This window comes from Procambarus clarkii, chromosome 53, assembly GCF_040958095.1.
Source record: "Procambarus clarkii isolate CNS0578487 chromosome 53, FALCON_Pclarkii_2.0, whole genome shotgun sequence".
Lineage (NCBI taxonomy): Eukaryota > Metazoa > Arthropoda > Malacostraca > Decapoda > Cambaridae > Procambarus > Procambarus clarkii.
Window position 1 is genome coordinate 19,684,812 of NC_091202.1, and position 22,751 is coordinate 19,707,562.

Consider the following 22,751-nt stretch of genomic DNA (forward strand, 5'->3'; position numbering starts at 1 on the left):
GAATATAGACTAATTTGTATTTATTTATACATACAAGAGTTCTTACATTCTTGTAAAGCCACTAGCACGCGTACCATTTAGCACGGGTCCTTAAACTTAATTTTCCCTGTAATACGATCCGAAAATTGGTTGAAGAACCAGGCATGATCATCACCCCCGGGCCAAGACACGGGTGCTCATCACCCCCCGGGCCAAGACACGGGTGCTCATCACCCCCCGGGCCAAGACACGGGTGCTCATGACTCCCGGGCCAAGACACGGGTGCTCATCACTCCCGGGCCAAGACACGGGTGCTCATCACTCCCGGGTCAAGACACGGGTGCTCATCACTCCCGGGCCAAGACACGGGTGCTCATCACTCCCGGGCCAAGACACGGGTGATCATCACCCCCGGGCCAAGACACGGGTGCTCATCACTCCCGGGCCAAGACACGGGTGCTCATCACTCCCGGGCCAAGACACGGGTGATCATCACCCCCGGGCCAAGACACGGGTGCTCATCACCCCCGGGGCCAAGACACGGGTGATCATCATCCCCGGGCCAAGACACGGGTGATCATCACCCCCGGGCCAAGACACGGGTGCTCATCACTACCGGGCCAAGACACGGGTGCTCATCACTCCCAGGCCAAGACACGGGTGCTCATCACTCCCGGGCCAAGACACGGGTGCTCATCACTCCCGGGCCAAGACACGGGTGCTCATCACTCCCGGGCCAAGACACGGGTGCTCATCACTCCCGGGCCAAGACACGGGTGCTCATCACTCCCAGGCCAAGACACGGGTGCTCATCACTCCCGGGCCAAGACACGGGTGCTCATCACTCCCGGGCCAAGACACGGGTGCTCATCACTCCCGGGCCAAGACACGGGTGATCATCACCCCCGGGCCAAGACACGGGTGCTCATCACCCCCGGGCCAAGACACGGGTGCTCATCACCCCCGGGCCAAGACACGGGTGCTCATCACCCCCGGGCCAAGACACGGGTGCTCATCACCCCCAGACCAAGACACGGGTGCTCACCTAGTTGTGTTTGCGGGGGTTGAGCTCTGGCTCTTTGGTCCCGCCTCTCAACCGTCAATCAACTGGTGTACAGATTCCTGAGCCTACTGGGCTCTATCATATCTACATTTGAAACTGTGTATGGAGTCAGCCTCCACCACATCACTGCTTAATGCATTCCATTTATTAACTACTCTGACACTGAAAAAGTTCTTTCTAACGTCTCTGTGACTCATCTGGGTACTTCCACCTGTGTCCCCTTGTTCGTGTTCCACCCGTGCTGAAGAGTTTGTCTTTGTCCACCCTGTCAATTTCCATGGGAATTTTGTAGGTGGTTATCATGTCTCCCGTTACTCTTCTGTCTTCCAGGGACGTGAGGTTTAGCTCCCTTAGCCTTTCCTCGTCGCTCATACCTCTCAGATCTGGGACTAGTATGGTTGCATACTTATAAATCTTCTCTAACTTTGTCTTGTGTTTAACTAGGTAAAGGACTCCAGGCTGGAGCTATATACTCCAGTATTGGTCTGACATAAGTGGTATATAAGGTCCTGAACGATTCCTTACACAAGTTTCTAAAGGCAGTTCTTATGTTGGCCAACCTAGCATATGCCACTGATGATATCCTTTTGATGTGGGCCTCTGGGGACAGGTCCGGTGTGATATCAACCCCCAGATCTTTGTCTCTATTTGACTCTTGCAGGATTTCACCTCCCAGATGGTACCTTGTGTTTAGCCTTCTGCTCCCTTCGCCTAATTTCATTACTTTACACTTTCAGGAGTTAAATTTTAGTAGCCATTTTCTAGACCATTCCTCCAGTTTGCCCAGGTCGTCCTGTAGTCTCTGACTATCTTCATCTGTCTTGATTTTTCTCATAATTCTTCAGCAAACATTGAAAGGAATGAGTCTATACCCACTGGAAGATCGTTTACATATATCAGAAACAGGATGGGTCCAAGTACAGAGTCCTGTGGGACTCTTTGTCATCAAGTCATCTTTGAGTTATATTTTTGTCTTGTTGATTTTCTTTATATGTCATTATATATATCGTCCTTCAAACTGTAATATTTCAATGTATTAATTTTATATTGATATTTTACAGTTGAACATTTGTTCATTCCAGGAAGAACAAAGCTACACTCTCTCCTGTCCTGCTGTACCAGAACAATTACTTTGCATTACATTAATTGTATTGTGCTAACAGCTCCATCCTGCAGGCACAAATAGTAAATACATACAACCACCCCACAAACAACAACAACAACAACAACAACATCAACAACAACATCAACAACAAAGAAGTCAATAATAACACAACAAAAATTCAACTGTTTATTTACATCAATGCCAATGTCAACAGTACTCACTGTTGATATTGTACTGGAGTATCTCCAGTACTCACTCAGTGATGAGTACCTGGAGGACGCTACCCAGCACCTCTCCAGTACACACACACACACACACACACACACACACACACACACACACACACACACACACACACACACACACACGAAGAATTACAAAATCAAATATATAAATGGCATTATAAAGTTAAATTAAATCAACAATTATGTGAGTTACCCATATACACAGGCGGGGTCTTGTTGAGTCCCTCCTGAAGAAGAGTGCCCAATGTTTATGAGGACGGCGCCGCCCTCCTCGTAAACATTGGGCAAATAATTCTTAATCCAGCAGCCAAACGCTTTGTTTATGAATGCAAAACATATAGCACATGACTTGTCCTCAGGCTAGGCTCGTTAAAGCTGACGACCTCTATTGCCTCACCACATACGTCAAAGACAAATAATCGCTTAGCTAACCTAACTTATGCCTAACTGTACATAGAACTTTAATATATAATGATATAATTGTTTTAAATGAGAACAAACCTATTTATAACACACAATACGTTAACTGTGACGCATGCGTCTTCGGGTTGGGCCAGTGGAGGGAGGAGACGTGGCCACCAGAGGACGGGCTGAGGTCTGGGGCCAGATTCACGAAAGCACTTGCCCAAGTACTTACGAACGTGTACATCTTTCCTCGATCTTTGACGGCTTTGGTTACATTTATTAAACAGTTTACAAGCATGAAAACTTCCAATTCAACTGTTGTTATTATTATAAACAGCCTCCTGGTGCTTCGGAGCTCATTAACTGTTTGATAATTGGAAACAAAGCCGCCAAAGATTGAGAAAAGATGTACAGGTTCGTAAGTGCTTGCGTAAGTGCTTTCATGAATCTGGCCCCTGGTCGTTTCTCAGGAGCCATGATTCTCTTACACTAATTCGCTCGTCTAGTTTGCTGTTGGGTTGAAAGTCTTGCGCCCACTGGAGGGTTATTAAGACCACCACGATATCCTATAATCCAACCAGCCAATATACTTGAGGCCGAACATCTTCCAGGACTAAGGTATACTTAGTGTATATCAAGGTATACCTTGATAGAGGTATACCGCCTGTCATCTCGTCCACGTTAGCTTCGGCGTAATACTTATAATGGTCGTTTAGGTTGAGTTGTTCCGCGTGGAGACCATTCTGTACTCTACGGTAGACTGAAGGCGACTTCGTGGCTAGTTGAAGAACTTCTTAAGACCGGACCAAACGGCTCTACGGTATTTGACGTGTAAAGTATATTACAAAAACGTGAACACACTCGATCACGGATAGTGTCAACAGTTAGCATTGTCCTAGACCTTGCACAGGATGTCATTTAGTTCACAGAACACATTGTGCACTGTTGTACATTTATAATTACTATAAATTGTAAGTAGAATACTTTCAGGAAATTTAGAACAATTTCCCATGAAGACACTTTAAAAATTAATATATATGAGGCACAATATTTTTCTCTCTCTCTCTCTCTCTCTCTCTCTCTCTCTCTCTCTCTCTCTCTCTCTCTCTCTCTCTCTCTCTCTCTCTCTCTCTCTCTCTCTCTCTCTCTCTCACTCACTCTCTCTCTCTCTCTCTCTCTCTCTCTCTCTCTCTCTCTCTCTCTCTCTCTCTCTCTCTCTCTCTCTCTCTCTCTCTCTCTCTCTCTCTCTCTCTCTCTCTCTCTCTCACTAGAAGACGGCGACGAGGTTGTTCTTGAAGTCTGTGACGACCACATCCAGGCCCTTGGAGAGCCCCACCCCGGACACCCACCCGAACTCTCCCCGGCTGTTGCTCCTCGTCCCCAGATACCTGCAAGAGAAGTGTGACTGTAGTACGGTGCGGGGGACACACCACACCCACAGTGTGGCTGTAGTACGGGGCGGGGGGGTACACCCACAGTGTGGCTGTAGTACGGTGCGGGGGCCACACCACACCCACAGTGTGGCTGTAGTACGGTGCGGGAGACACACCACACCCACAGTGTGGCTGTAGTACGGTGCGGGGGACACACCACACCCACAGTGTGGCTGTAGTACGGGGCGGGGGGGTACACCCACAGTGTGGCTGTAGTACGGTGCGGGGGCCACACCACACCCACAGTGTGGCTGTAGTACGGTGCGGGAGACACACCACACCCACAGTGTGGCCTCAAGGGCTCACTGTGAGCACAAGGGCTCACTGGTTGGAAATGCTAATACCAAGAGGTTTGGACTTCACAGGCGAGAGCTGCTGGCGAGATACTGGACTTGCAAGACCAACATACCTGCAGACCAACATACCTGCAGACCAACATACCTGCAGACCAACATACCTGCAGACCAACATACCTGCAGACCAACATACCTGCAGACCAACATACCTGCAGACCAACATACCTGCAGACCAACTTCCACCGCTCATCGACCCGATTGGCATCTGGTCGCTTGAGATGTCCACCAGTGATGTGGGTATTTATTTATTTGTTTACATTGTTGAATGTGCATAATTTGATTGTTTAATTTGTTTCCTTACAATAGAACGAGCATTAAATTGAACATCTTTCCGGGGATTTAGTTTTGCTGTCATATATATATTCACAAGAACGGAGTTTGTGGAGACGTTATTCACTCAAGTATTACCACCTGCCAGCAGGAGGAGACCCACCTGCCAGCAGGAGGAGACCCACCTGCCAGCAGGAGGAGACCCACCTGCCAGCAGGAGGAGACCCACCTGCCAGCAGGAGGAGACCCACCTGCCAGCAGGAGGAGACCCACCTGCCAGCAGGAGGAGACCCACCTGCCAGCAGGAGGAGACCCACCTGCCAGCAGGAGGAGACCCACCTGCCAGCAGGAGGAGACCCACCTGCCAGCAGGAGGAGACCCACCTGCCAGCAGGAGGAGACCCACCTGCCAGCAGGAGGAGACCCACCTGCCAGCAGGAGGAGACCTACCTGACGAAGTTGCCGTTAGGTCTGAAGACTTGCACGCGGCCGTTGCCAGAGTCACCCACCAGGATAAATCCCTCGTGGTCCACCACAATGCACTCGGGGGTCTCGAACTGGCCCTTATGGCGGCCTCGGGAGCCAAACATCAGCACCCTCTCACCACTCGTGCCGTTGAACACCTGTGGAAGGAGGCAACTTGAACAGCTTGTACGGTGAACACGTTCATAGGTCACTGGGGGACCACTTCCCTTGCGGGAACACTAACAAAGAGAAACGTTAGTTTAAAGTTGATTCGGAGTGTAATTGACGTCGATTTAACATTTAATTAACGTATTGTGCGCACACGTATGGTAGTGTCTCGTTGGTTAACACGCGTACTGGGCCTAGTACTGGGCCAAGGCGGCCCTCGTCCCGCTCACTACACGCACGCTGGCCCCACAGTCTTCACCCCAATATTTAAATATGACCATCGCATCATTGTTCTATTAATGTGCCTTAGTCCGTTAGTTACCTAACAATTTTAACTAAATCTTATTTATCTTGAGGTGACCAAACCTGGCTTATGTGATCTAGTCTGACTACAAGTGACCCAACTCGACCTATGGTGACCAGGCCTGACCTTAGATCAGCCAGCCTGACTTCAGGTGACTCAGTCTGACCTCAGGTGACTCAGCCTGACCTCAGGTGACTCAGCCTGACCTCAGGTGACCCAGCCTGACCTCAGGTGACCCAGCCTGACCTCAGGTGACCCAGCCTGACCTCAGGTGACCCAGCCTGACCTCAGGTGACCCGGCCTGATGGGTCAAATACTTACTTTAATCCTGTGGTTGCCAGAGTCGGCCACATACACCCTGGAGCCGTCAAGGCTGGCGGCTACTCCCGTGGGCTCGTTGAACTCGCTCTTGGTGTAGCGGCGGCCGTCCTGCAGAGTCTGCGACGACACGACGCCCACCTCCCGCAGGAACACTCCGTCACCGTCCAGAATCTGGCGCAGGGAGGCGTGAGGCGTGAGTGAGAGCACCTACTCACCTGTCATCAACACCTTTACATGGCCAATCTCGAACTTTTAAACTTAAATGTAGAAACAAGCAGATTTTTACCATTATTCTGTATTTTCAATTTCAGATTTATTTAACAAAAAACTCTTATAATGAGAGGCGCGTGGTGGGGTAGGGTGAGAGATGGGAGGTATCGGGCACTGCACCACCTGACCACCACGTGAAAGGCGGGTCTGCAGAGCTCTAGCTTGACTATGTAACCAGAAGGGTTTTGATTGTTGCCGCTAGTTTATTGTGCACCCCATACTCATCCTGTGAGCGGTAGCGCAAAAAGCATTACAGAGGGCACGAAAGGTCTTTATCAGACCTCAACGGTGATTATTACATGAACAATTTCATCTATCCTTCACACCTTGTAATTACTGGCAAAAGTTAGAACATCATTCAGAAACCTAAGTAAGGAGGCATTTAGGGCGCTTTACACTGCCTACGTAAGGCCAATCGTAGAGTATGCCGCCTCATCATGGAGTCCCCACCTGAAGACGCATATAAGGAAACTGGGAAAGGTTCAGAAGTTTGCAACGAGACTCGTCCCAGAGTTACGAGGGATGGGGTATGAGGAGCGCCTGAAGGAATTGAACCTTACGACACTAGAAAAAAGAAGGGAGAGGGGGGGATATGATAGGAACGTATAAAATACTCAGGGGGATTGACAGAGTGGACAAAGACGAAATGTTCACACAGAATAATAACAGAACGAGGGGACATGGGTGGAAACTCAGATGAGTCAGAGATGTTAGGAAGTTTTCTTTTAGCGTGAGAGTAGTGGGAAAATGGAATGCACTTCAGGAACAGGTTGTGGAAGCAAATACTATTCATAATTTTAAAACTAGATATGATAGGGAAATGGGACAGGAGTCATTGCTGAAAAACAACCGATGGCTCCAAGAGTCGGTGCTCAGTCCTGCAGGCACAAATAGGTGAGTACAAATAGGAGAGTAGACACACATACACACACACACACAGAGTGGCTCATTTAGGCAGAGGTAACGCATAAGGGATATCTTGACACACGCACACAAGTGTGCACACGCTAAAACAGACACACACGCGTGCACACACACACACAATTGTCCAGTCAGGGGAAAAGGCATCTGGGATAGGACCTTACTATCCCCCCCCCCCCATCTTGCATCTTGACTGCACCATCGGACCTGACCTGACTTAGTCGCCATCTCCCCCCCCCACCCCCAGTCCCCCGCATCGCCCATACACGCACTCTTCCCCTCCCCACTCTCCCTCTCTCCCACTCCCTCTCTCCCTCTCCCACTCTCTCCTGCTCTCTCTCTCTCTCTCCTGCTCTCTCTCTCTCTCTCCTGCTCTCTCTCTCTCTCTCTCTCTCTCTCTCTCTCTCTCTCTCTCCTGCTCTCTCTCTCTCTCTCCTGCTCTCTCTCTCTCTCTCTCTCTCTCTCTCTCTCTCTCTCTCTCTCTCTCTCTCTCTCTCTCTCTCTCTCTCTCTCTCTCTCTCTCTCTCTCCCTCCCTCTCTCCCTCCCTCCCCCCTCTCCCTCCCTCTCTTTCCTTCCCCCTCCCTCTCTGCCCACACACACACACACACACACACACCTCACCCGCTCTCTCCCTCACCCGCTCTCTCCCTCACCCGCTCTCTCCCTCACCCGCTCTCTCCCTCACCCACTCTCTCCCTCTCCTCTCTCTCCCTCCCGCCTCTCTCTCCATCTCCTCCCCCCCCCTCCCCTTCTACTTTCTTCTCACTTCAGTGGAAGGGTCGGATCCCCCCCACCCACCCATTTATCTCTCCCTTTATCACTCCCTTTCTCTCTCTCTCTTTCTCTCTCTCTTCCTCTCTCTCTCTCTCTCCCTCCCCCATCCCAACAGGGTCAAGCATGGCAGCCAGAGGTCCCAGGGGAACAGGAAAGAGCCAAGGTGACGAGATGAAGGAAATGTTCGCCCAGTTTCTGGAGGACATCAAGAGTGAGATGCAAGAAATGATGCAGGAAATGAAGAACGAAATAAGCAACCTGAAAAGAGAGCTGACAGCAGCAAAGGAGGAGATTAGAGCCCTCAAAGAAAATGGTATCGAGGCTGGGAATCAGAAAACCACCCAGGGAGAAGGTGGTAATAGTTTTCTGGATGAGAATGCCACAATAAAAGCAACATTTGCGGAAATACTAAAAAAAATAACTCTGAAGTAATGACTGCAGTGATGGAGGTGGCCATGAAAGCAGCCACCTCGCAGGAGGCGGCACGCTCCACTAGCCAACTGCTGGAAAGGAACAGATCAGTGGTTGCTGTGGGTATTAAGGAGCAGGAAGGATCTAATAGGACAGAGTGGAGTGACAAGGACAAAGAAGCAGTGAATGAAGTACTAAAGGCACTAGACATGGAAGGGGCTGAGCATAGCATTGAGAAGGTTTTCAGGCTAGGCCGGTACAACAAAGACCGAGACCGAATGATAAAGATAGTGTTTGCAAACGAGAACACAAAGGAGAAGATCCTATCAAGGAAGAGCTCCCTGAAAAACGTGGGAAAATTAAAAAATGTATTCCTCCAGAGAGACATGACAAGGGAGGAGAGAGCCGTGGCGGCAGAAGCAAGGAAGAGGCGCAGGGCGAGAGGGGAAAACCAGGAAGTAACAGCTCCCAACCCAACACCCCCAGAGGCGAGGGGGGAACCCACAACCAGCTACCCAGTAACACCAGAAGGGAGGACAACCCCGCCTCCCTCCACTGCATAGAAAACCCCCCTACCCCAAACCCTCCCTGCCCCCACTCAAATGTTCAGCAAAATCTCCCTCCCCCCACACCCAATCCCCACCCTTCTACCCCTCCCCTCCTCCCGAGTCCTCCCTCCCCCCCTTTCCTTCCCGTCCTCCCTCCCCTTTCACCCCATACCCTCCCTGTCCCTCCCCCTTCACTGGATCCCCCGCCCCTCATCCCAGTATCCTCTGAGACCCTGTTATCCACCTCACAGGTCCTCACACCCATGGAACAGCCTCCCCCACCAGCAGAACACTCACCAAGGAGGCGATTTGAGAAGGGACAGAAGAAAGTGAGCCTCAAAGCGATGTACACAAACATAGATGGAATTACAAATAAAGCAAATGAGCTTGGAGAACTGGTACTAGAGGAAAACCCAGACATAATAGCCCTCACAGAAACAAAGATCACGAAAACGATAACAAATGCAGTGTTCCCACAGGACTATTATGTTATGAGGAAAGAGAGGGAAGGAAGAGGTGGGGGTGGTGTAGCTCTGCTGGTAAGACAAGGCTGGGATTTTGAGGAGATGGATATTCAGGGCTGCGAAGGTTTCAGTGACTACATAGCAGGTACTGTAACAAATGGAGGGAAAAAAATTATAGTCGCAGTCATATATAATCCACCACCAAATGACAGAAGACCTAGACAGGAATATGATAGAAACAACATGGCCACCATTAACATAATAGAAAGAGCAGCTTCTGTTGCTAGCAGGAATGGATCTGGACTACTAATTATGGGAGACTTCAACCATGGGAAGATAGATTGGAAGAACAGAGACCCGCATGGAGGACCAGAAACATGGAGAGCTTAGCTGCTGGACGTGGCAACAAGAAACTTTCTAAGCCAGCACACCAAAGAACCAACAAGAATGAGAGGAGAAGATGAACCAGCAATGCTTGATTTGATATTTACCCTAAATGAATGGGATATAAGGGAAGTTAAGATGGAAGCGCCCTTGGGAATGAGTGATCACAGTGTATTGAACTTTGAGTACCTGGTAGAGCTAGGACTTATCTCCCCCCAAAAAGAACTAGGAATCAAAAGGCTGGCATACCAAAAGGGGAATTATGAACAGATGAGAAGTTTCCTAAGTGAAATACCTTGGGACACAGACCTCAGAGATAAGTCTGTACAGGGTATGATGGACTATGTTACCCAAAAGTGTCAGGAGGCAGTAAACAGGTTCATCCCGGCCCAAAGGAAAAAATCCGAGAAGCAACAGAAGAATCCATGGTATAATAGGGCATGTATGGAAGCGAAGAAACTGAACAAAAAGGCGTGGAGGAACTTCCGGAATAACAGAACACCAGAAAGCAGAGAGATATACCAGAGAACCAGGAATGAGTACGTCAGGGTGAGAAGAGAAGCAGAGAAAAATTTTGAAAATGATATAGCAAACAAAGCCAAGACCGAACCAAAGCTACTCCACAGTCACATCAGAAGGAAAACAACAGTGAAAGAACAGGTATTGAAACTTAGAACAGGCGAGGACAGGTATACAGAGAATGACAGAGAGGTGTGTGAGGAACTTAACAAGAGGTTCCAGGAGATCTTCACAATAGAACAGGGTGAGGTCACTGTGCTAGGAGAAAGGGAGGTAAACCAGGCGGCCTTGGAGGAGTTCGAAATTACGAGAGAGGAGGTCAAGAGACACCTGCTGGATCTGGATGTTAGAAAGGCTGTTGGTCCAGATGGGATCTCACCATGGGTACTGAAAGAGTGTGCAGAGGCACTTTGCCTGCCACTCTCCATAGTGTATAGTAAGTCACTAGAGACGGGAGACCTACCAGAAATATGGAAGACGGCGAATGTGGTCCCAATATACAAAAAGGGCGACAGACAAGAGGCACTGAACTACAGGCCAGTGTCCTTGACTTGTATACCATGCAAGGTGATGGAGAAGATCGTGAGAAAAAACCTGGTAACACATCTGGAGAGAAGGGACTTCGTGACAAATCGCCAACATGGATTCAGGGAGGGTAAATCTTGCCTTACAGGCTTGATAGAATTCTACGATCAGGTGACACAGATTAAGCAAGAAAGAGAGGGCTGGGCGGACTGCATTTTCTTGGATTGTCGGAAAGCCTTTGACACAGTACCGCATAAGAGGCTGGTACATAAGCTGGAGAGACAGGCAGGTGTAGCTGGTAAGGTGCTCCAGTGGATAAGGGAGTATCTAAGCAATAGGAAGCAGAGAGTTACGGTGAGGGGTGAGACCTCCGATTGGCGTGAAGTCACCAGTGGAGTCCCACAGGGCTCTGTACTCGGTCCTATCTTGTTTCTGATATATGTAAATGATCTCCCGGAGGGTATCGATTCATTTCTCTCAATGTTTGCGGACGATGCTAAAATTATGAAAAGGATTAAAACAGAAGAGGACTGTTTGAGGCTTCAAGAAGACCTAGACAAGCTGAAGGAATGGTCGAACAAATGGTTGTTAGAGTTTAACCCAACCAAATGTAATGTAATGAAGATAGGTGTAGGGAGCAGGAGGCCAGATACAAGGTATCATCTGGGAGAGGAAATTCTTCAGGAGTCAGAGAAGGAAAAAGACTTGGGGGTTGATATCACGCCAGACCTGTCTCCTGCAGCACATATCAAGCGGATAACATCAGCGGCATATGCCAGGCTGGCCAACATACGAACGGCATTCAGAAACTTGTGTAAAGAATCATTCAGAACTTTGTATACCACATATGTCAGGCCAATCCTGGAGTATGCAGCCCCAGCATGGAGTCCATATCTAGTCAAGGATAAGACTAAACTGGAAAAGGTTCAAAGGTTTGCCACCAGACTAGTACCCGAGCTGAGAGGTATGAGCTACGAGGAGAGACTACGGAAATTAAACCTCACTTCGCTGGAAGACAGAAGAGTTAGGGGGGACATGATCACCACATTCAAGATTCTGAAGGGGATTGATAGGGTAGATAAAGACAGTCTATTTAACACAAGGGGAACACGCACAAGGGGACACAGGTGGAAACTGAGTGCCCAAATGAGCCACAGAGATATTAGAAAGAACTTTTTTAGTGTCAGAGTGGTTGACAAATGGAATGCATTAGGAAGTGATGTGGTGGAGGCTGACTCCATACACAGTTTCAAGTGTAGATATGCCAGAGCCCGATAGGCTCATGAATCTGTACACCTGTTGATTGACGGTTGAGAGGCGGGACCAAAGAGCCAGAGCTCAACCCCCGCAAACACAACTAGGTGAGTACAACTAGGTGAGCACACACACACACACACACACACACACACACACACACACACACACACACACACACACACACACACACACACACACACACACACACACACACACACCTGGACACGGTGATTACAGGTGTCAGCCACGTATATGTTGCCGTGGCGGTCCGTGGCGATGCCCTCGGGGGACGAGAAGTGGCCGAAGCCCTTGCCCTTGCGTCCCAGCTGCCTGATGAAGTGACCTTCCGCGTCGAACACGTGAATGCAGTGTTTCCACTTGTCTGCGGAAAGCACAGGTGTGTGAGTCATTATGAGAGAGTACACAGGTGTGTGAGTCATTATGAGGGAGTACACAGGTGTGTGAGTCATTATGAGGGAGTACACAGGTGTGTGAGTCACTATGAGGGAGTACACAGGTGTGTGAGTCATTATGAGGGAGTACACAGGTGTGTGAGTCACTATGAGGGAGTACAGGTGTGTGAGTCACTATGAGGGAGTACACAGGTGTGTGAGTCATGATGAGGGAGTACAGGTGTGTGAGTCATGATGAGGGAGTACAGGTGTGTGAGTCACTATGAGGGAGTACAGGTGTGTGAGTCATTATGAGGGAGCACAGGTGTGTGAGTCATTATGAGGGAGTACACAGGTGTGTGAGTCATTATGAGGGAGCACAGGTGTGTGAGTCATTATGAGGGAGTACAGGTGTGTGAGTCACTATGAGGGAGTACACAGGTGTGTGAGTCATGACGAGGGAGTACAGGTGTGTGAGTCACTATAAGGGAGTACAGGTGTGTGAGTCACTATGAAGGAGTACAGCTGTGTGAGTCAATATGAAGGAGCACAGGTGTGTGAGTCATGATGAGGGAGTACAGGTGTGAGTCATTATGAGGGCGTACAGGTGTGTGAGTCACTATGAGGGAGAACACAGGTGTGTGAGTCATTATGAGGGAGAACACAGGTGTGGGGGTCATTATGAGGAGATAACAGGTGTGTGAGTCACTATGAGGAGAGCACAGGTGTGCGAGTCATTATGAGGGAGCACAAGTGTGGGGGTCATTATGAGGAGATAACAGGTGTGTGAGTCACTATGAGGAGAGCACAGGTGTGTGAGTCACTATGAGGGAGCACAGGTGTGTGAGTCATTATGAGGGAGCACAGGTGTGGGGGTCATTATGAGGGAGCACAGGTGTGTGAGTCACTATGAGGAGAGCACAGGTGTGTGAGTCATTATGAGGGAGTACAGGTGTGTGTGTCATTATGAGGGAGTACAGCTGTGTGAGTCATTATGAAGGAGCACAGGTGTGTGAGTCATGATGAGGGAGTACAGGTGTGAGTCATTATGAGGGGGTACAGGTGTGTGAGTCACTATGAGGGAGAACACAGGTGTGTGAGTCATTATGAGGGAGAACACAGGTGTGGGGGTCATTATGAGGAGATAACAGGTGTGTGAGTCACTATGAGGAGAGCACAGGTGTGAGTCATTATGAGGGAGCACAAGTGTGGGGGTCATTATGAGGAGATAACAGGCGTGTGAGTCACTATGAGGAGAGCACAGGTGTGTGAGTCACTATGAGGGAGCACAGGTGTGTGAATCATTATGAGGGAGCACAGGTGTGGGGGTAATTATGAGGGAGTACAGGTATGTGAGTCATTATGAGGGAGCACAGGTGTGGGGGTCATTATGAGGGAGCACAGGTGTGTGAGTCACTATGAGGAGAGCACAGGTGTGTGAGTCATTATGAGGGAGTACAGGTGTGTGTGTCATTATGAGGGAGTACAGGTGTGTGAGTCATTATGAGGGAGTACACAGGTGTGCGAGTCATTATGAAGGAGCACAGGTGTGTGAGTCATTATGAGGGAGCACAGGTGTGTGAGTCATTATGAGGAGAGCACAGGTGTGTGAGTCATTATGAGGAGAGCACAGGTGTGTGAGTCATTATGAGGAGAGCACAGGTGTGTGAGTCATTATGAGGAGAGCACAGGTGTGTGAGTCATTATGAGGAGAGCACAGGTGTGTGAGTCATTATGAGGAGAGAACAGGTGTGTGAGTCATTATGAAGGTGAACACAGGTGCGTGAGTCATTATGAAGGTGAACACAGGTGTGTGAGTCATTATGAGGGAGCACAGGTGTGTGTGTCATTATGAAGGTGAGCACAGGTGTGTGAGTCATTATGAGGGAGCACAGGTGTGCGAGTCATTATGAGGGAGCACAGGTGTGTGAGTCATTATGAAGGTGAACACAGGTGTGTGAGTCACTATGAGGGAGTACAGGTGTGCGAGTCATTATGAGGGAGCACAGGTGTGTGAGTCATTATGAGGGAGCTCAGGTGTGCGAGTCATTATGAGGGAGCACAGGTGTGTGAGTCATTATGAGGGAGCACAGGTGTGTGAGTCATTATGAGGGAGCACACAGGTGTGTGAGTCACTATGAGGGTGAACACAGGTGTGTGAGTCATTATGAGGGAGCACACAGGTATGTGAGTCATTATGAGGGAGCACACAGGTGTGTGAGTCACTATGAGGGTGAACACAGGTGTGTGAGTCATTATGAGGGAGCACACAGGTGTGTGAGTCACTATGAGGGTGAACACAGGTGTGTGAGTCATTATGAGGGAGTACACAGGTGTGTGAGTCAATATGAGGGAGTACACAGGTGTGTGAGTCACTATGAGGGAGTACACAGGTGTGTGAGTCACTATGAGGGAGTACACAGGTGTGTGAGTCACTATGAGGGAGTACACAGGTGTGTGAGTCACTATGAGGGAGTACACAGGTGTGTGAGTCACTATGAGGGAGTACACAGGTGTGTGAGTCACTATGAGGGAGTACACAGGTGTGTGAGTCACTATGAGGGAGTACACAGGTGTGTGAGTCACTATAAGGGAGTACACAGGTGTGTGAGTCACTATGAGGGAGTACACAGGTGTGTGAGTCACTATAAGGGAGTGCACAGGTGTGTGAGTCATTATGAGGGAGTACACAGGTGTGTGAGTCATTATGAGGGAGCACACAGGTGTGTGAGTCATTATGAGGGAGTACACAGGTGTGTGAGTCATTATGAGGGAGTACACAGGTGTGTGAGTCACTATGAGGGAGCACACAGGTGTGTGTGTCATTATGAGGGAGCACACAGGTGTGTGAGTCACTATGAGGGAGTACACAGGTGTGTGAGTCATTATGATGGAGTACACAGGTGTGTGAGTCACTATGAGGGAGTACACAGGTGTCTACATCTTTATGAGAGAACATAATTGTCGTTTCTTTACTTCGTATAAATTTCCAGAAGATATAAACATTGCCTCTTGAGAAAACACTAAATCGCTTGAAGATGACATAGACAGGCTTTGAAAATGGACCAAAGATTGTCAGATGCACTTTAATGCTGAAAAATATATGGCTCTGAGCTTAGATAATAAATATAATAGTGCCCATATATCAGCTGGACTATGTCGACGTTACGAAATCTAATTGTGAAAAAGATCTAAAAATCAGGATTTGAAGGTAAATAAGCAAAAAAAATAATGCATATGTCATGAAGTAAATAGGATACTGCATAGGATAATAGAATAAGTAAATATAGGATAGGTAAATAGGATGAAAGAAGGTGGTACAATAAAGATGAAGTGTAGTGAAAGTGTACTTTTGAACTATATCTAGGACGAAATTATTCTTGCAAGGTGGTCAGTAAGCACTTTTGTGACCTAAAGAACCCACCATTGGTCCAACACCTTGTTGAGATATCTTTATATCATAGAAGAGCACGATATCTTTATATCATAGAAGAGCACGATATCTTTATATCGTGCTCTTCTACTTCAGTCATTGTGCTGTAGAACTTACGATCTCTCGAGAAAGACGACGAGAAAGGCGGAACATGACTGAAATATACAAATGGATGAATGGATATAACAAGGGGAATGTTAATAGGGAACTTAACATATAATTGCAAAATAGAAACGATTTTGCAATTGAAACGATAGATACAAATTTAATAAATTTAGATTTAGGAAAGACCAAGGTAAATACTGGTTTGAAAATTGGGTTGTTGATTTACGGATTAAACTATTATTATGTTTTGTGTGTTTGGGTTTTGTGTGTTTGGGTTTTGTGTGTTTGGGTTTTGTGTGTTTGGGTTTTGTGTGTCTGGGTTTTGTGTGTTTGGGTTTTGTGTGTTTGGGTTTTGTGTGTTTGGGTTTTGTGTGTCTGGGTTTTGTGTGTTTGGGTTTTGTGTGTTTGGGTTTTGTGTGTTTGGGTTTTGTGTGTTTGGGTTTTGTGTGTTTGGGTTTTGTGTGTTTGGGTTTTGTGTGTTTGGGTTTTGCGTGTTTGGGTTTTGCGTGTTTGGGTTTTGCGTGTTTGGGTTTTGCGTGTTTGGGTTTTGCGTATCTGGGTATAAATAGGAGCTGCCAAGCATGACCAATAGACCTTCATAGATTGTCATTATTTTTATGTTAGTTCCCGTCCCGTAGCTCTGTGGCACTCATTCCTGGCCCTGTGCCACCCGTCTCGTAGCTCTGTGGCACTCATTCCTTGCCCTGTGCCACCCGTCTCGTAGCTCTGTGGCACTCATTCCTTGCCCTGTGCCACCCGTCCCGTAGTTCTGTGGCACTCATTCCTTGCCCTGTGCCATCCGCCCCGTAGCTCTGTGGCACTCATTCCTTGCCCTGTGCCACCCGTCTCGTAGCTCTGTGGCACTCATTCCTTGCCCTGTGCCACCCGTCCCGTAGCTCTGTGGCACTCATTCCTTGCCCTGTGCCACCCGTCCCGTAGCTCTGTGGCACTCATTCCTTGCCCTGTGCCACCCGTCTCGTAGCTCTGTGGCACTCATTCCTGGCCCTGTGCCACCCGTCCCGTAGCTCTGTGGCACTCATTCCTGGCCCTGTGCCACCCGTCCCGTAGCTCTGTGGCACTCATTCCTTGCCCTGTGCCACCCGTCCCGTAGCTCTGTGGCACTCATTCCTTGCCCTGTGCCACCCGTCTCGTAGCTCTGTGGCACTCATTCCTTGACCTGTGCCACCCGTCCCGTAGCTCTGTGGCACTCATTCCTTGCCCTGTGCCACCCGTCCCGTAGCTCTGTGGCACTCATTCCTTGCCCTGTGCCACCCGTCCCGTAGCTCTGTGGCACTCATTCCTTGCCCTGTGCCACCCATCCCGTAGCTCTGTGGCACTCATTCCTTGACCTGTGCCACCCGTCCCGTACCTCTGTGGCACTCATTCCTTGCCCTGTGCCACCCGTCCCGTAGCTCTGTGGCACTCATTCCTTGCCCTGTGCCACCCGTCCCGTAGCTCTGTGGCACTCATTCCTTGCCCTGTGCCACCCGTCCCGTAGCTCTGTGGCACTCATTCCTTGCCCTGTGCCACCCGTCTCGTAGCTCTGTGGCACTCATTCCTTGACCTGTGCCACCCGTCCCGTAGCTCTGTGGCACTCATTCCTTGACCTGTGCCACCCGTCCCGTAGCTCTGTGGCACTCATTCCTGGCCCTGTGCCACCCGTCTCTCCTCTGTGAAATTCCCGTGTTCCTGTTAGTGTCCCGTGTACTCGTGCTCATGTGCTTCCTTGCAGCCTTGAGGAGCACAAAGGTTAGACCCACGTGTTATTGTCCGACCTTTGTACAGGGACAGTTTTAGCATCCAAACTTTTGTGGTTGAAGAACTCCACCATTGTCTGTGTTGCTTCTACTTTGTGTTCTGTTTCCCATGATTTCCTTGACATAAATTCAAATATTTTCTTATTTCACTTCGAGATGCCAGCCTGCTAATCATACTCTGAGCAGGTCATCCGTGCTTCCATGAGATACTTACATGAGAGGACAGAGGGAAGACTGCAGAGTTAATTTTCCTAATATCCGACACATTTAGACTGGATATTAGGTCAAGAAGAAGGCGGGAAACTGTCGGGTAAGGGGACTGAACATGTGTTACAGCTGCGTGAGGTGAAGGGGTAAGGTTGGGGGACACGGGTCAGGAGAGGCCAGAGGGAAGGTGAAAGGTGTGGGTGTGGGATGGACGGGAGGTGAGGATAGGAGGTGATTTATACTTCTGTTATGGTTGGCCTCAAGGGGTGTTGAACTGGAGGAAGCGGGTTCTCCATTTTACTCTAATTCCATTTCACCTGCTCCACTTCTCTGTGGGTGTAGCTTTCTCTTCCTCTGTCACTTCTATATTGAGGAATACATCATGGTAACCTGACACTGCTGAAATTTATTCTTCCATAACATTTAATTTTTTGTTGTCATGTCTCTTAATATTATTTTTACTAGACAAACTCTTTCCCCACTTGTTCTGGCCTAAATATCTTTTTCTGTCACTCATTTTTTTACTTCTGCTTCCCGCAGCTTTCCAGCTCCTTCAAACCCATAACGTTAAATATTCACTTCTTTCTAGCAACTGCCTGGTGCTCCTTGCTGCTCCTTGCGAAGTTACTGACTACGCTGCTACTTCAGCAGCAATATAGCCAGTAACACGGAACCTCGATGGCTTTTACTAATGTCTGCAAATACGATCTTCCCAAAATAAGGTCCGTCCACTCTTTGATTGACCTTACTCTTAACTTGATTGTTCCATTTACGGTATATGAACTGGCTTTTATTTTGAGGATACTAATTACCCCATTGGCTTACTTCAGCTCTGAAGCTGAGAGTGAGTGACTGAACGAGCGAGTGTAACAGTTCATGAAAGGGTGAGAGAGAGAGAGAGAGAGAGAGAGAGAGAGAGAGAGAGAGAGAGAGAGAGAGAGAGAGAGAGAGAGAGAGAGAGAGAAAGAGAGAGAGAGTGTGAGTGAGTGAGTGAGTGAGTGAGTGAGTGAGTGAGTGAGTGAGTGAGTGAGTGAGTGAGTGAGTGAGTGAGTGAGTGAGTGAGTACACACCTGTGATGAAGACCTCCCTGGAGACGTGACTAAAGGCCAAGCCGATGGGACAGAGGAACTGGCCGTCGGCGTGGCCTCGGGACCCGAAACTCGACACCTGTCGCCCGTTGGTGTCGAACACATACACCCTGTCGACACAAGACACTATTTATACTGTCAACATCAATACTCTTGTTATACTGTCGACACAAGACTTGTTACACTGTCGACACAAGACTTGTTACACTGTCGACACAAGACTTGTTATACTGTCGACACAAGACTTGTTACACTGTCGACACAAGACTTGTTACACTGTCGACACAAGACTTGTTATACTGTCGACACAAGACTTGTTACACTGTCGACACAAGACTTGTTACACTGTCGACACAAGACTTGTTATACTGTCGACACAAGACTTATGTTATACTGTCGTCACCAAGACTCATCATAAAATCCTAAGGAGCCGTGTTGAGGTTTCGAACCTATGCACTGGGTATTCCCAGGCACACGCCCCAGACAACCAGGCCACGACATGGTCAAAAGGATTGCAACCTAGGAATGTTTTCCCTAGATAGGAATGTTTCCTAGATAACAGAAGCCAGGGGTGCATGAGGGGGGGGGATTGTGTGTGACACCTGGTCCGGTTCCAGTTTGAAGCCTCATGAATCCTCGTGTGTTCAGTAGAACTCCAGGTTGTAATCCTTTTGACCATGTAGTGGCGGTGGACGTATCAAAGGGTTGCCCCCTGGTACCTGCAGGTGTCGCTGCCGGTGACGTAGATGTCTGACGTCCAGGGGTTGACAGCGACGCCGGCGGGCCGCTCCCCGAGGTGCTGGCCCCAGCGCTGCCTGGCCAGGGACCCCTTGCTCCTGAGGACAACACCCAGCAGTTACACACAACTTCCCAAGCACAAGTCTCTAAGCTCTTTCACCACAATATCCGGTTAAACAGCGCTCTTTCACCACAATATATGGCTAAACAAAGCTCTTTCTGCACAATATCCGGCTAAACAATGCTCTTTCACCACAATATCCGGCTAAACAGCGCTCTTTCTGCACAATATCTGGCTAAACAAAGCTCTTTCTGCACAATATCCGGCTAAACAGCGCTCTTTCAGCATAATACCCGGCTAAACAACGCTCTTTAAGCACGATATCCGGCTAAACAGCGCTCTTTCAGCATAATACCCGGCTAAACAGCGCTCTTTCAGCATAATACCCGGCTAATCAAAGCCAGATGTTGTCATCACGTCATCAGGGCTGTACCAACAAGTGCTCATCAACTCGACTCCGTCATCAACTCATATAGATGAAACAATGGGCCAATTTAATTGTGTTTACACTGACACAAAGTTATATAGAATTCAAAATTCTTAAAATTATACAAATTATAATTTAAAGGCTGTTGGTTAACCTGTATATACGCTCCTGTAATATATTGGCACCTGTAGAGGAGCTACTGGCACCTGTAGAGGAGCTACTGGCACCTGTAGAGGAGTTACTGGCACCTGTAGAGGAGCTACTGGCACCTGTAGAGCAGCTACTGGCACCTGTAGAGGAGTTACTGGCACCTGTAGAGGAGCTACTGGCACCTGTAGAGCAGCTACTGGCACCTGTAGAGGAGTTACTGGCACCTGTAGAGGAGCTACTGGCACCTGTAGAGCAGCTACTGGCACCTGTAGAGCAGCTACTGGCACCTGTAGAGGAGTTACTGGCACCTGTAGAGCAGCTACTGGCACCTGTAGAGCAGCTACTGGCACCTGTAGAGGTGCCAGTAGCTTCTGGCACCTGTAGATGAGATTCCGGTAGCTGTAGAGGAATTTCATAAACTGGTAGGTGAGTTAAACGTACCTGTAGAGGAGCTTAACGTGCCTGTAGAGGAGCTTAACGTGCCTGTAGAGGAGCTTAACGTGCCTGTAGAGGAGCTTAACGTGCCTGTAGAGGAGCTTAACGTGCCTGTAGAGGAGCTTAACGTGCCTGTAGAGGAGCTAACGTGCCTGTAGAGGAGCTTAACGTGCCTGTAGAGGAGCTTAACGTGCCTGTAGAGGAGCTAACGTGCCTGTAGAGGAGCTTAACGTGCTTGTAGAGGAGCTTAACGTGCCTGTAGAGGAGCTTAACGTGCCTGTAGAGGAGCTTAACGTGCCTGTAGAGGAGCTTAACGTGCCTGTAGAGGAGCTTAACGTGCCTGTAGAGGAGCTTAACGTGCCTGTAGAGGAGGTTAACGTGCCTGTAGAGGAGCTTAACGTGCCTGTAGAGGAGCTAACGTACCTGTAGAGGAGCTTAACGTACCTGTAGAGGAGCTTAACGTGCCTGTAGAGGAGCTTAACGTGCCTGTAGAGGAGCTTAACGTGCCTGTAGAGGAGCTTAACGTGCCTGTAGAGGAGCTTAACGTGCCTGTAGAGGAGCTTAACGTGCCTGTAGAGGAGCTAACGTACCTGTAGAGGAGCTTAACGTGCCTGTAGAGGAGCTAACGTACCTGTAGAGGAGCTTAACGTGCCTGTAGAGGAGTTTAACGTGCCTGTAGAGGAGCTTAACGTGCCTGTAGAGGAGCTTAACGTGCCTGTAGAGGAGCTTAACGTGCCTGTAGAGGAGCTTAACGTGCCTGTAGAGGAGCTTAACGTGCCTGTAGAGGAGCTTAACGTGCCTGTAGAGGAGCTTAACGTGCCTGTAGAGGAGCTTAACTTGCCTGTAGAGGAGCTTAACGTGCCTGTAGAGGAGCTTAGCGTGCCTGTAGAGGAGCTTAACGTGCCTGTAGAGGAGCTTAACGTACCTGTAGAGGAGCTTAAGGTACCTGTAGAGGAGCTTAAGGTGCCTGTAGAGGAGCTTAACGTACCTGTAGAGGAGCTTAACGTGCCTGTAGAGGAGCTTAACGTGCCTGTAGAGGAGGTTAACGTGCCTGTAGAGGAGCTTAACGTGCCTGTAGAGGAGCTTAACTTGCCTGTAGAGGAGCTACTGGCACCTGTAGAGGAGCTACACGTACCTATAGAGGAGCTACTGGCACCTGTAGAGGAGCTACACGTACCTATAGAGGAGGCTGTGGTCCTGCGGCTGAAGATGCTGCTCGTCGTCCTCCTCGTCCTTGCCCTCGAGGTCCTCCTCGACCGCCGCCGAGGACGGGGCCCCGCTGAGGGTGAGGGTGGTCTGGTCGAGTGTGACTCGGGGACCCTTGGCCCTGGAGGTGGCCCTGAGGAGCCCCAGCAGGGTGGAGTGGAGACGGCCCGCCTCCTCCAGCTGTAACACAACTTCTCTCTTAGGTCAGGTCCCTCTTACTCTCACCCTTACCCACAGTCTTACCTTAGTTACAACGGTCTTACCCTAGTTACAACGGTCTTACCCTGGTTACAACGGTCTTACCCTAGTTACAACGGTCTTACCCTGGTTACAACGGTCTTACCCTAGTTACAACGGTCTTACCCTGGTTACAACGGTCTTACCCTAGTTACAACGGTCTTACCCTAGTTACAACGGTCTTACCCTAGTTACAACGGTCTTACCCTGGTTACAACGGTCTTACCCTAGTTACAACGGTCTTACCCTGGTTACAACGGTCTTACCCTAGTTACAACGGTCTTACCCTAGTTACATCGGTCTTAGCCTAGTTACAACGGTCTTACCC

The 22,751-nt window shown here is 49.0% G+C and overlaps 1 protein-coding gene across 4 annotated transcripts in view; it reads right to left on the minus strand.

Moving 5' to 3' along the window:
- Positions 1-2,320: 2,320 nt before the first annotated feature.
- The window catches only part of LOC123767204 (tripartite motif-containing protein 3), a 160,926-nt gene continuing 140,495 nt past the window's right edge, over positions 2,321-22,751 (minus strand). For all 4 annotated transcript variants that reach the window (XM_069304738.1, XM_069304739.1, XM_069304740.1 and 1 more), the window contains 7 exons: positions 22,158-22,366; positions 19,889-20,005; positions 19,152-19,279; positions 12,406-12,569; positions 6,114-6,284; positions 5,306-5,478; positions 2,321-4,185 (listed from right to left, as the gene is read on the minus strand). In XM_069304738.1, coding sequence (XP_069160839.1) covers positions 4,065-4,185; positions 5,306-5,478; positions 6,114-6,284; positions 12,406-12,569; positions 19,152-19,279; positions 19,889-20,005; positions 22,158-22,366 — 1,083 coding nt within the window. In that variant the 3' untranslated portion in view covers positions 2,321-4,064. The remainder of the gene's footprint in view (positions 4,186-5,305; positions 5,479-6,113; positions 6,285-12,405; positions 12,570-19,151; positions 19,280-19,888; positions 20,006-22,157; positions 22,367-22,751) is intronic.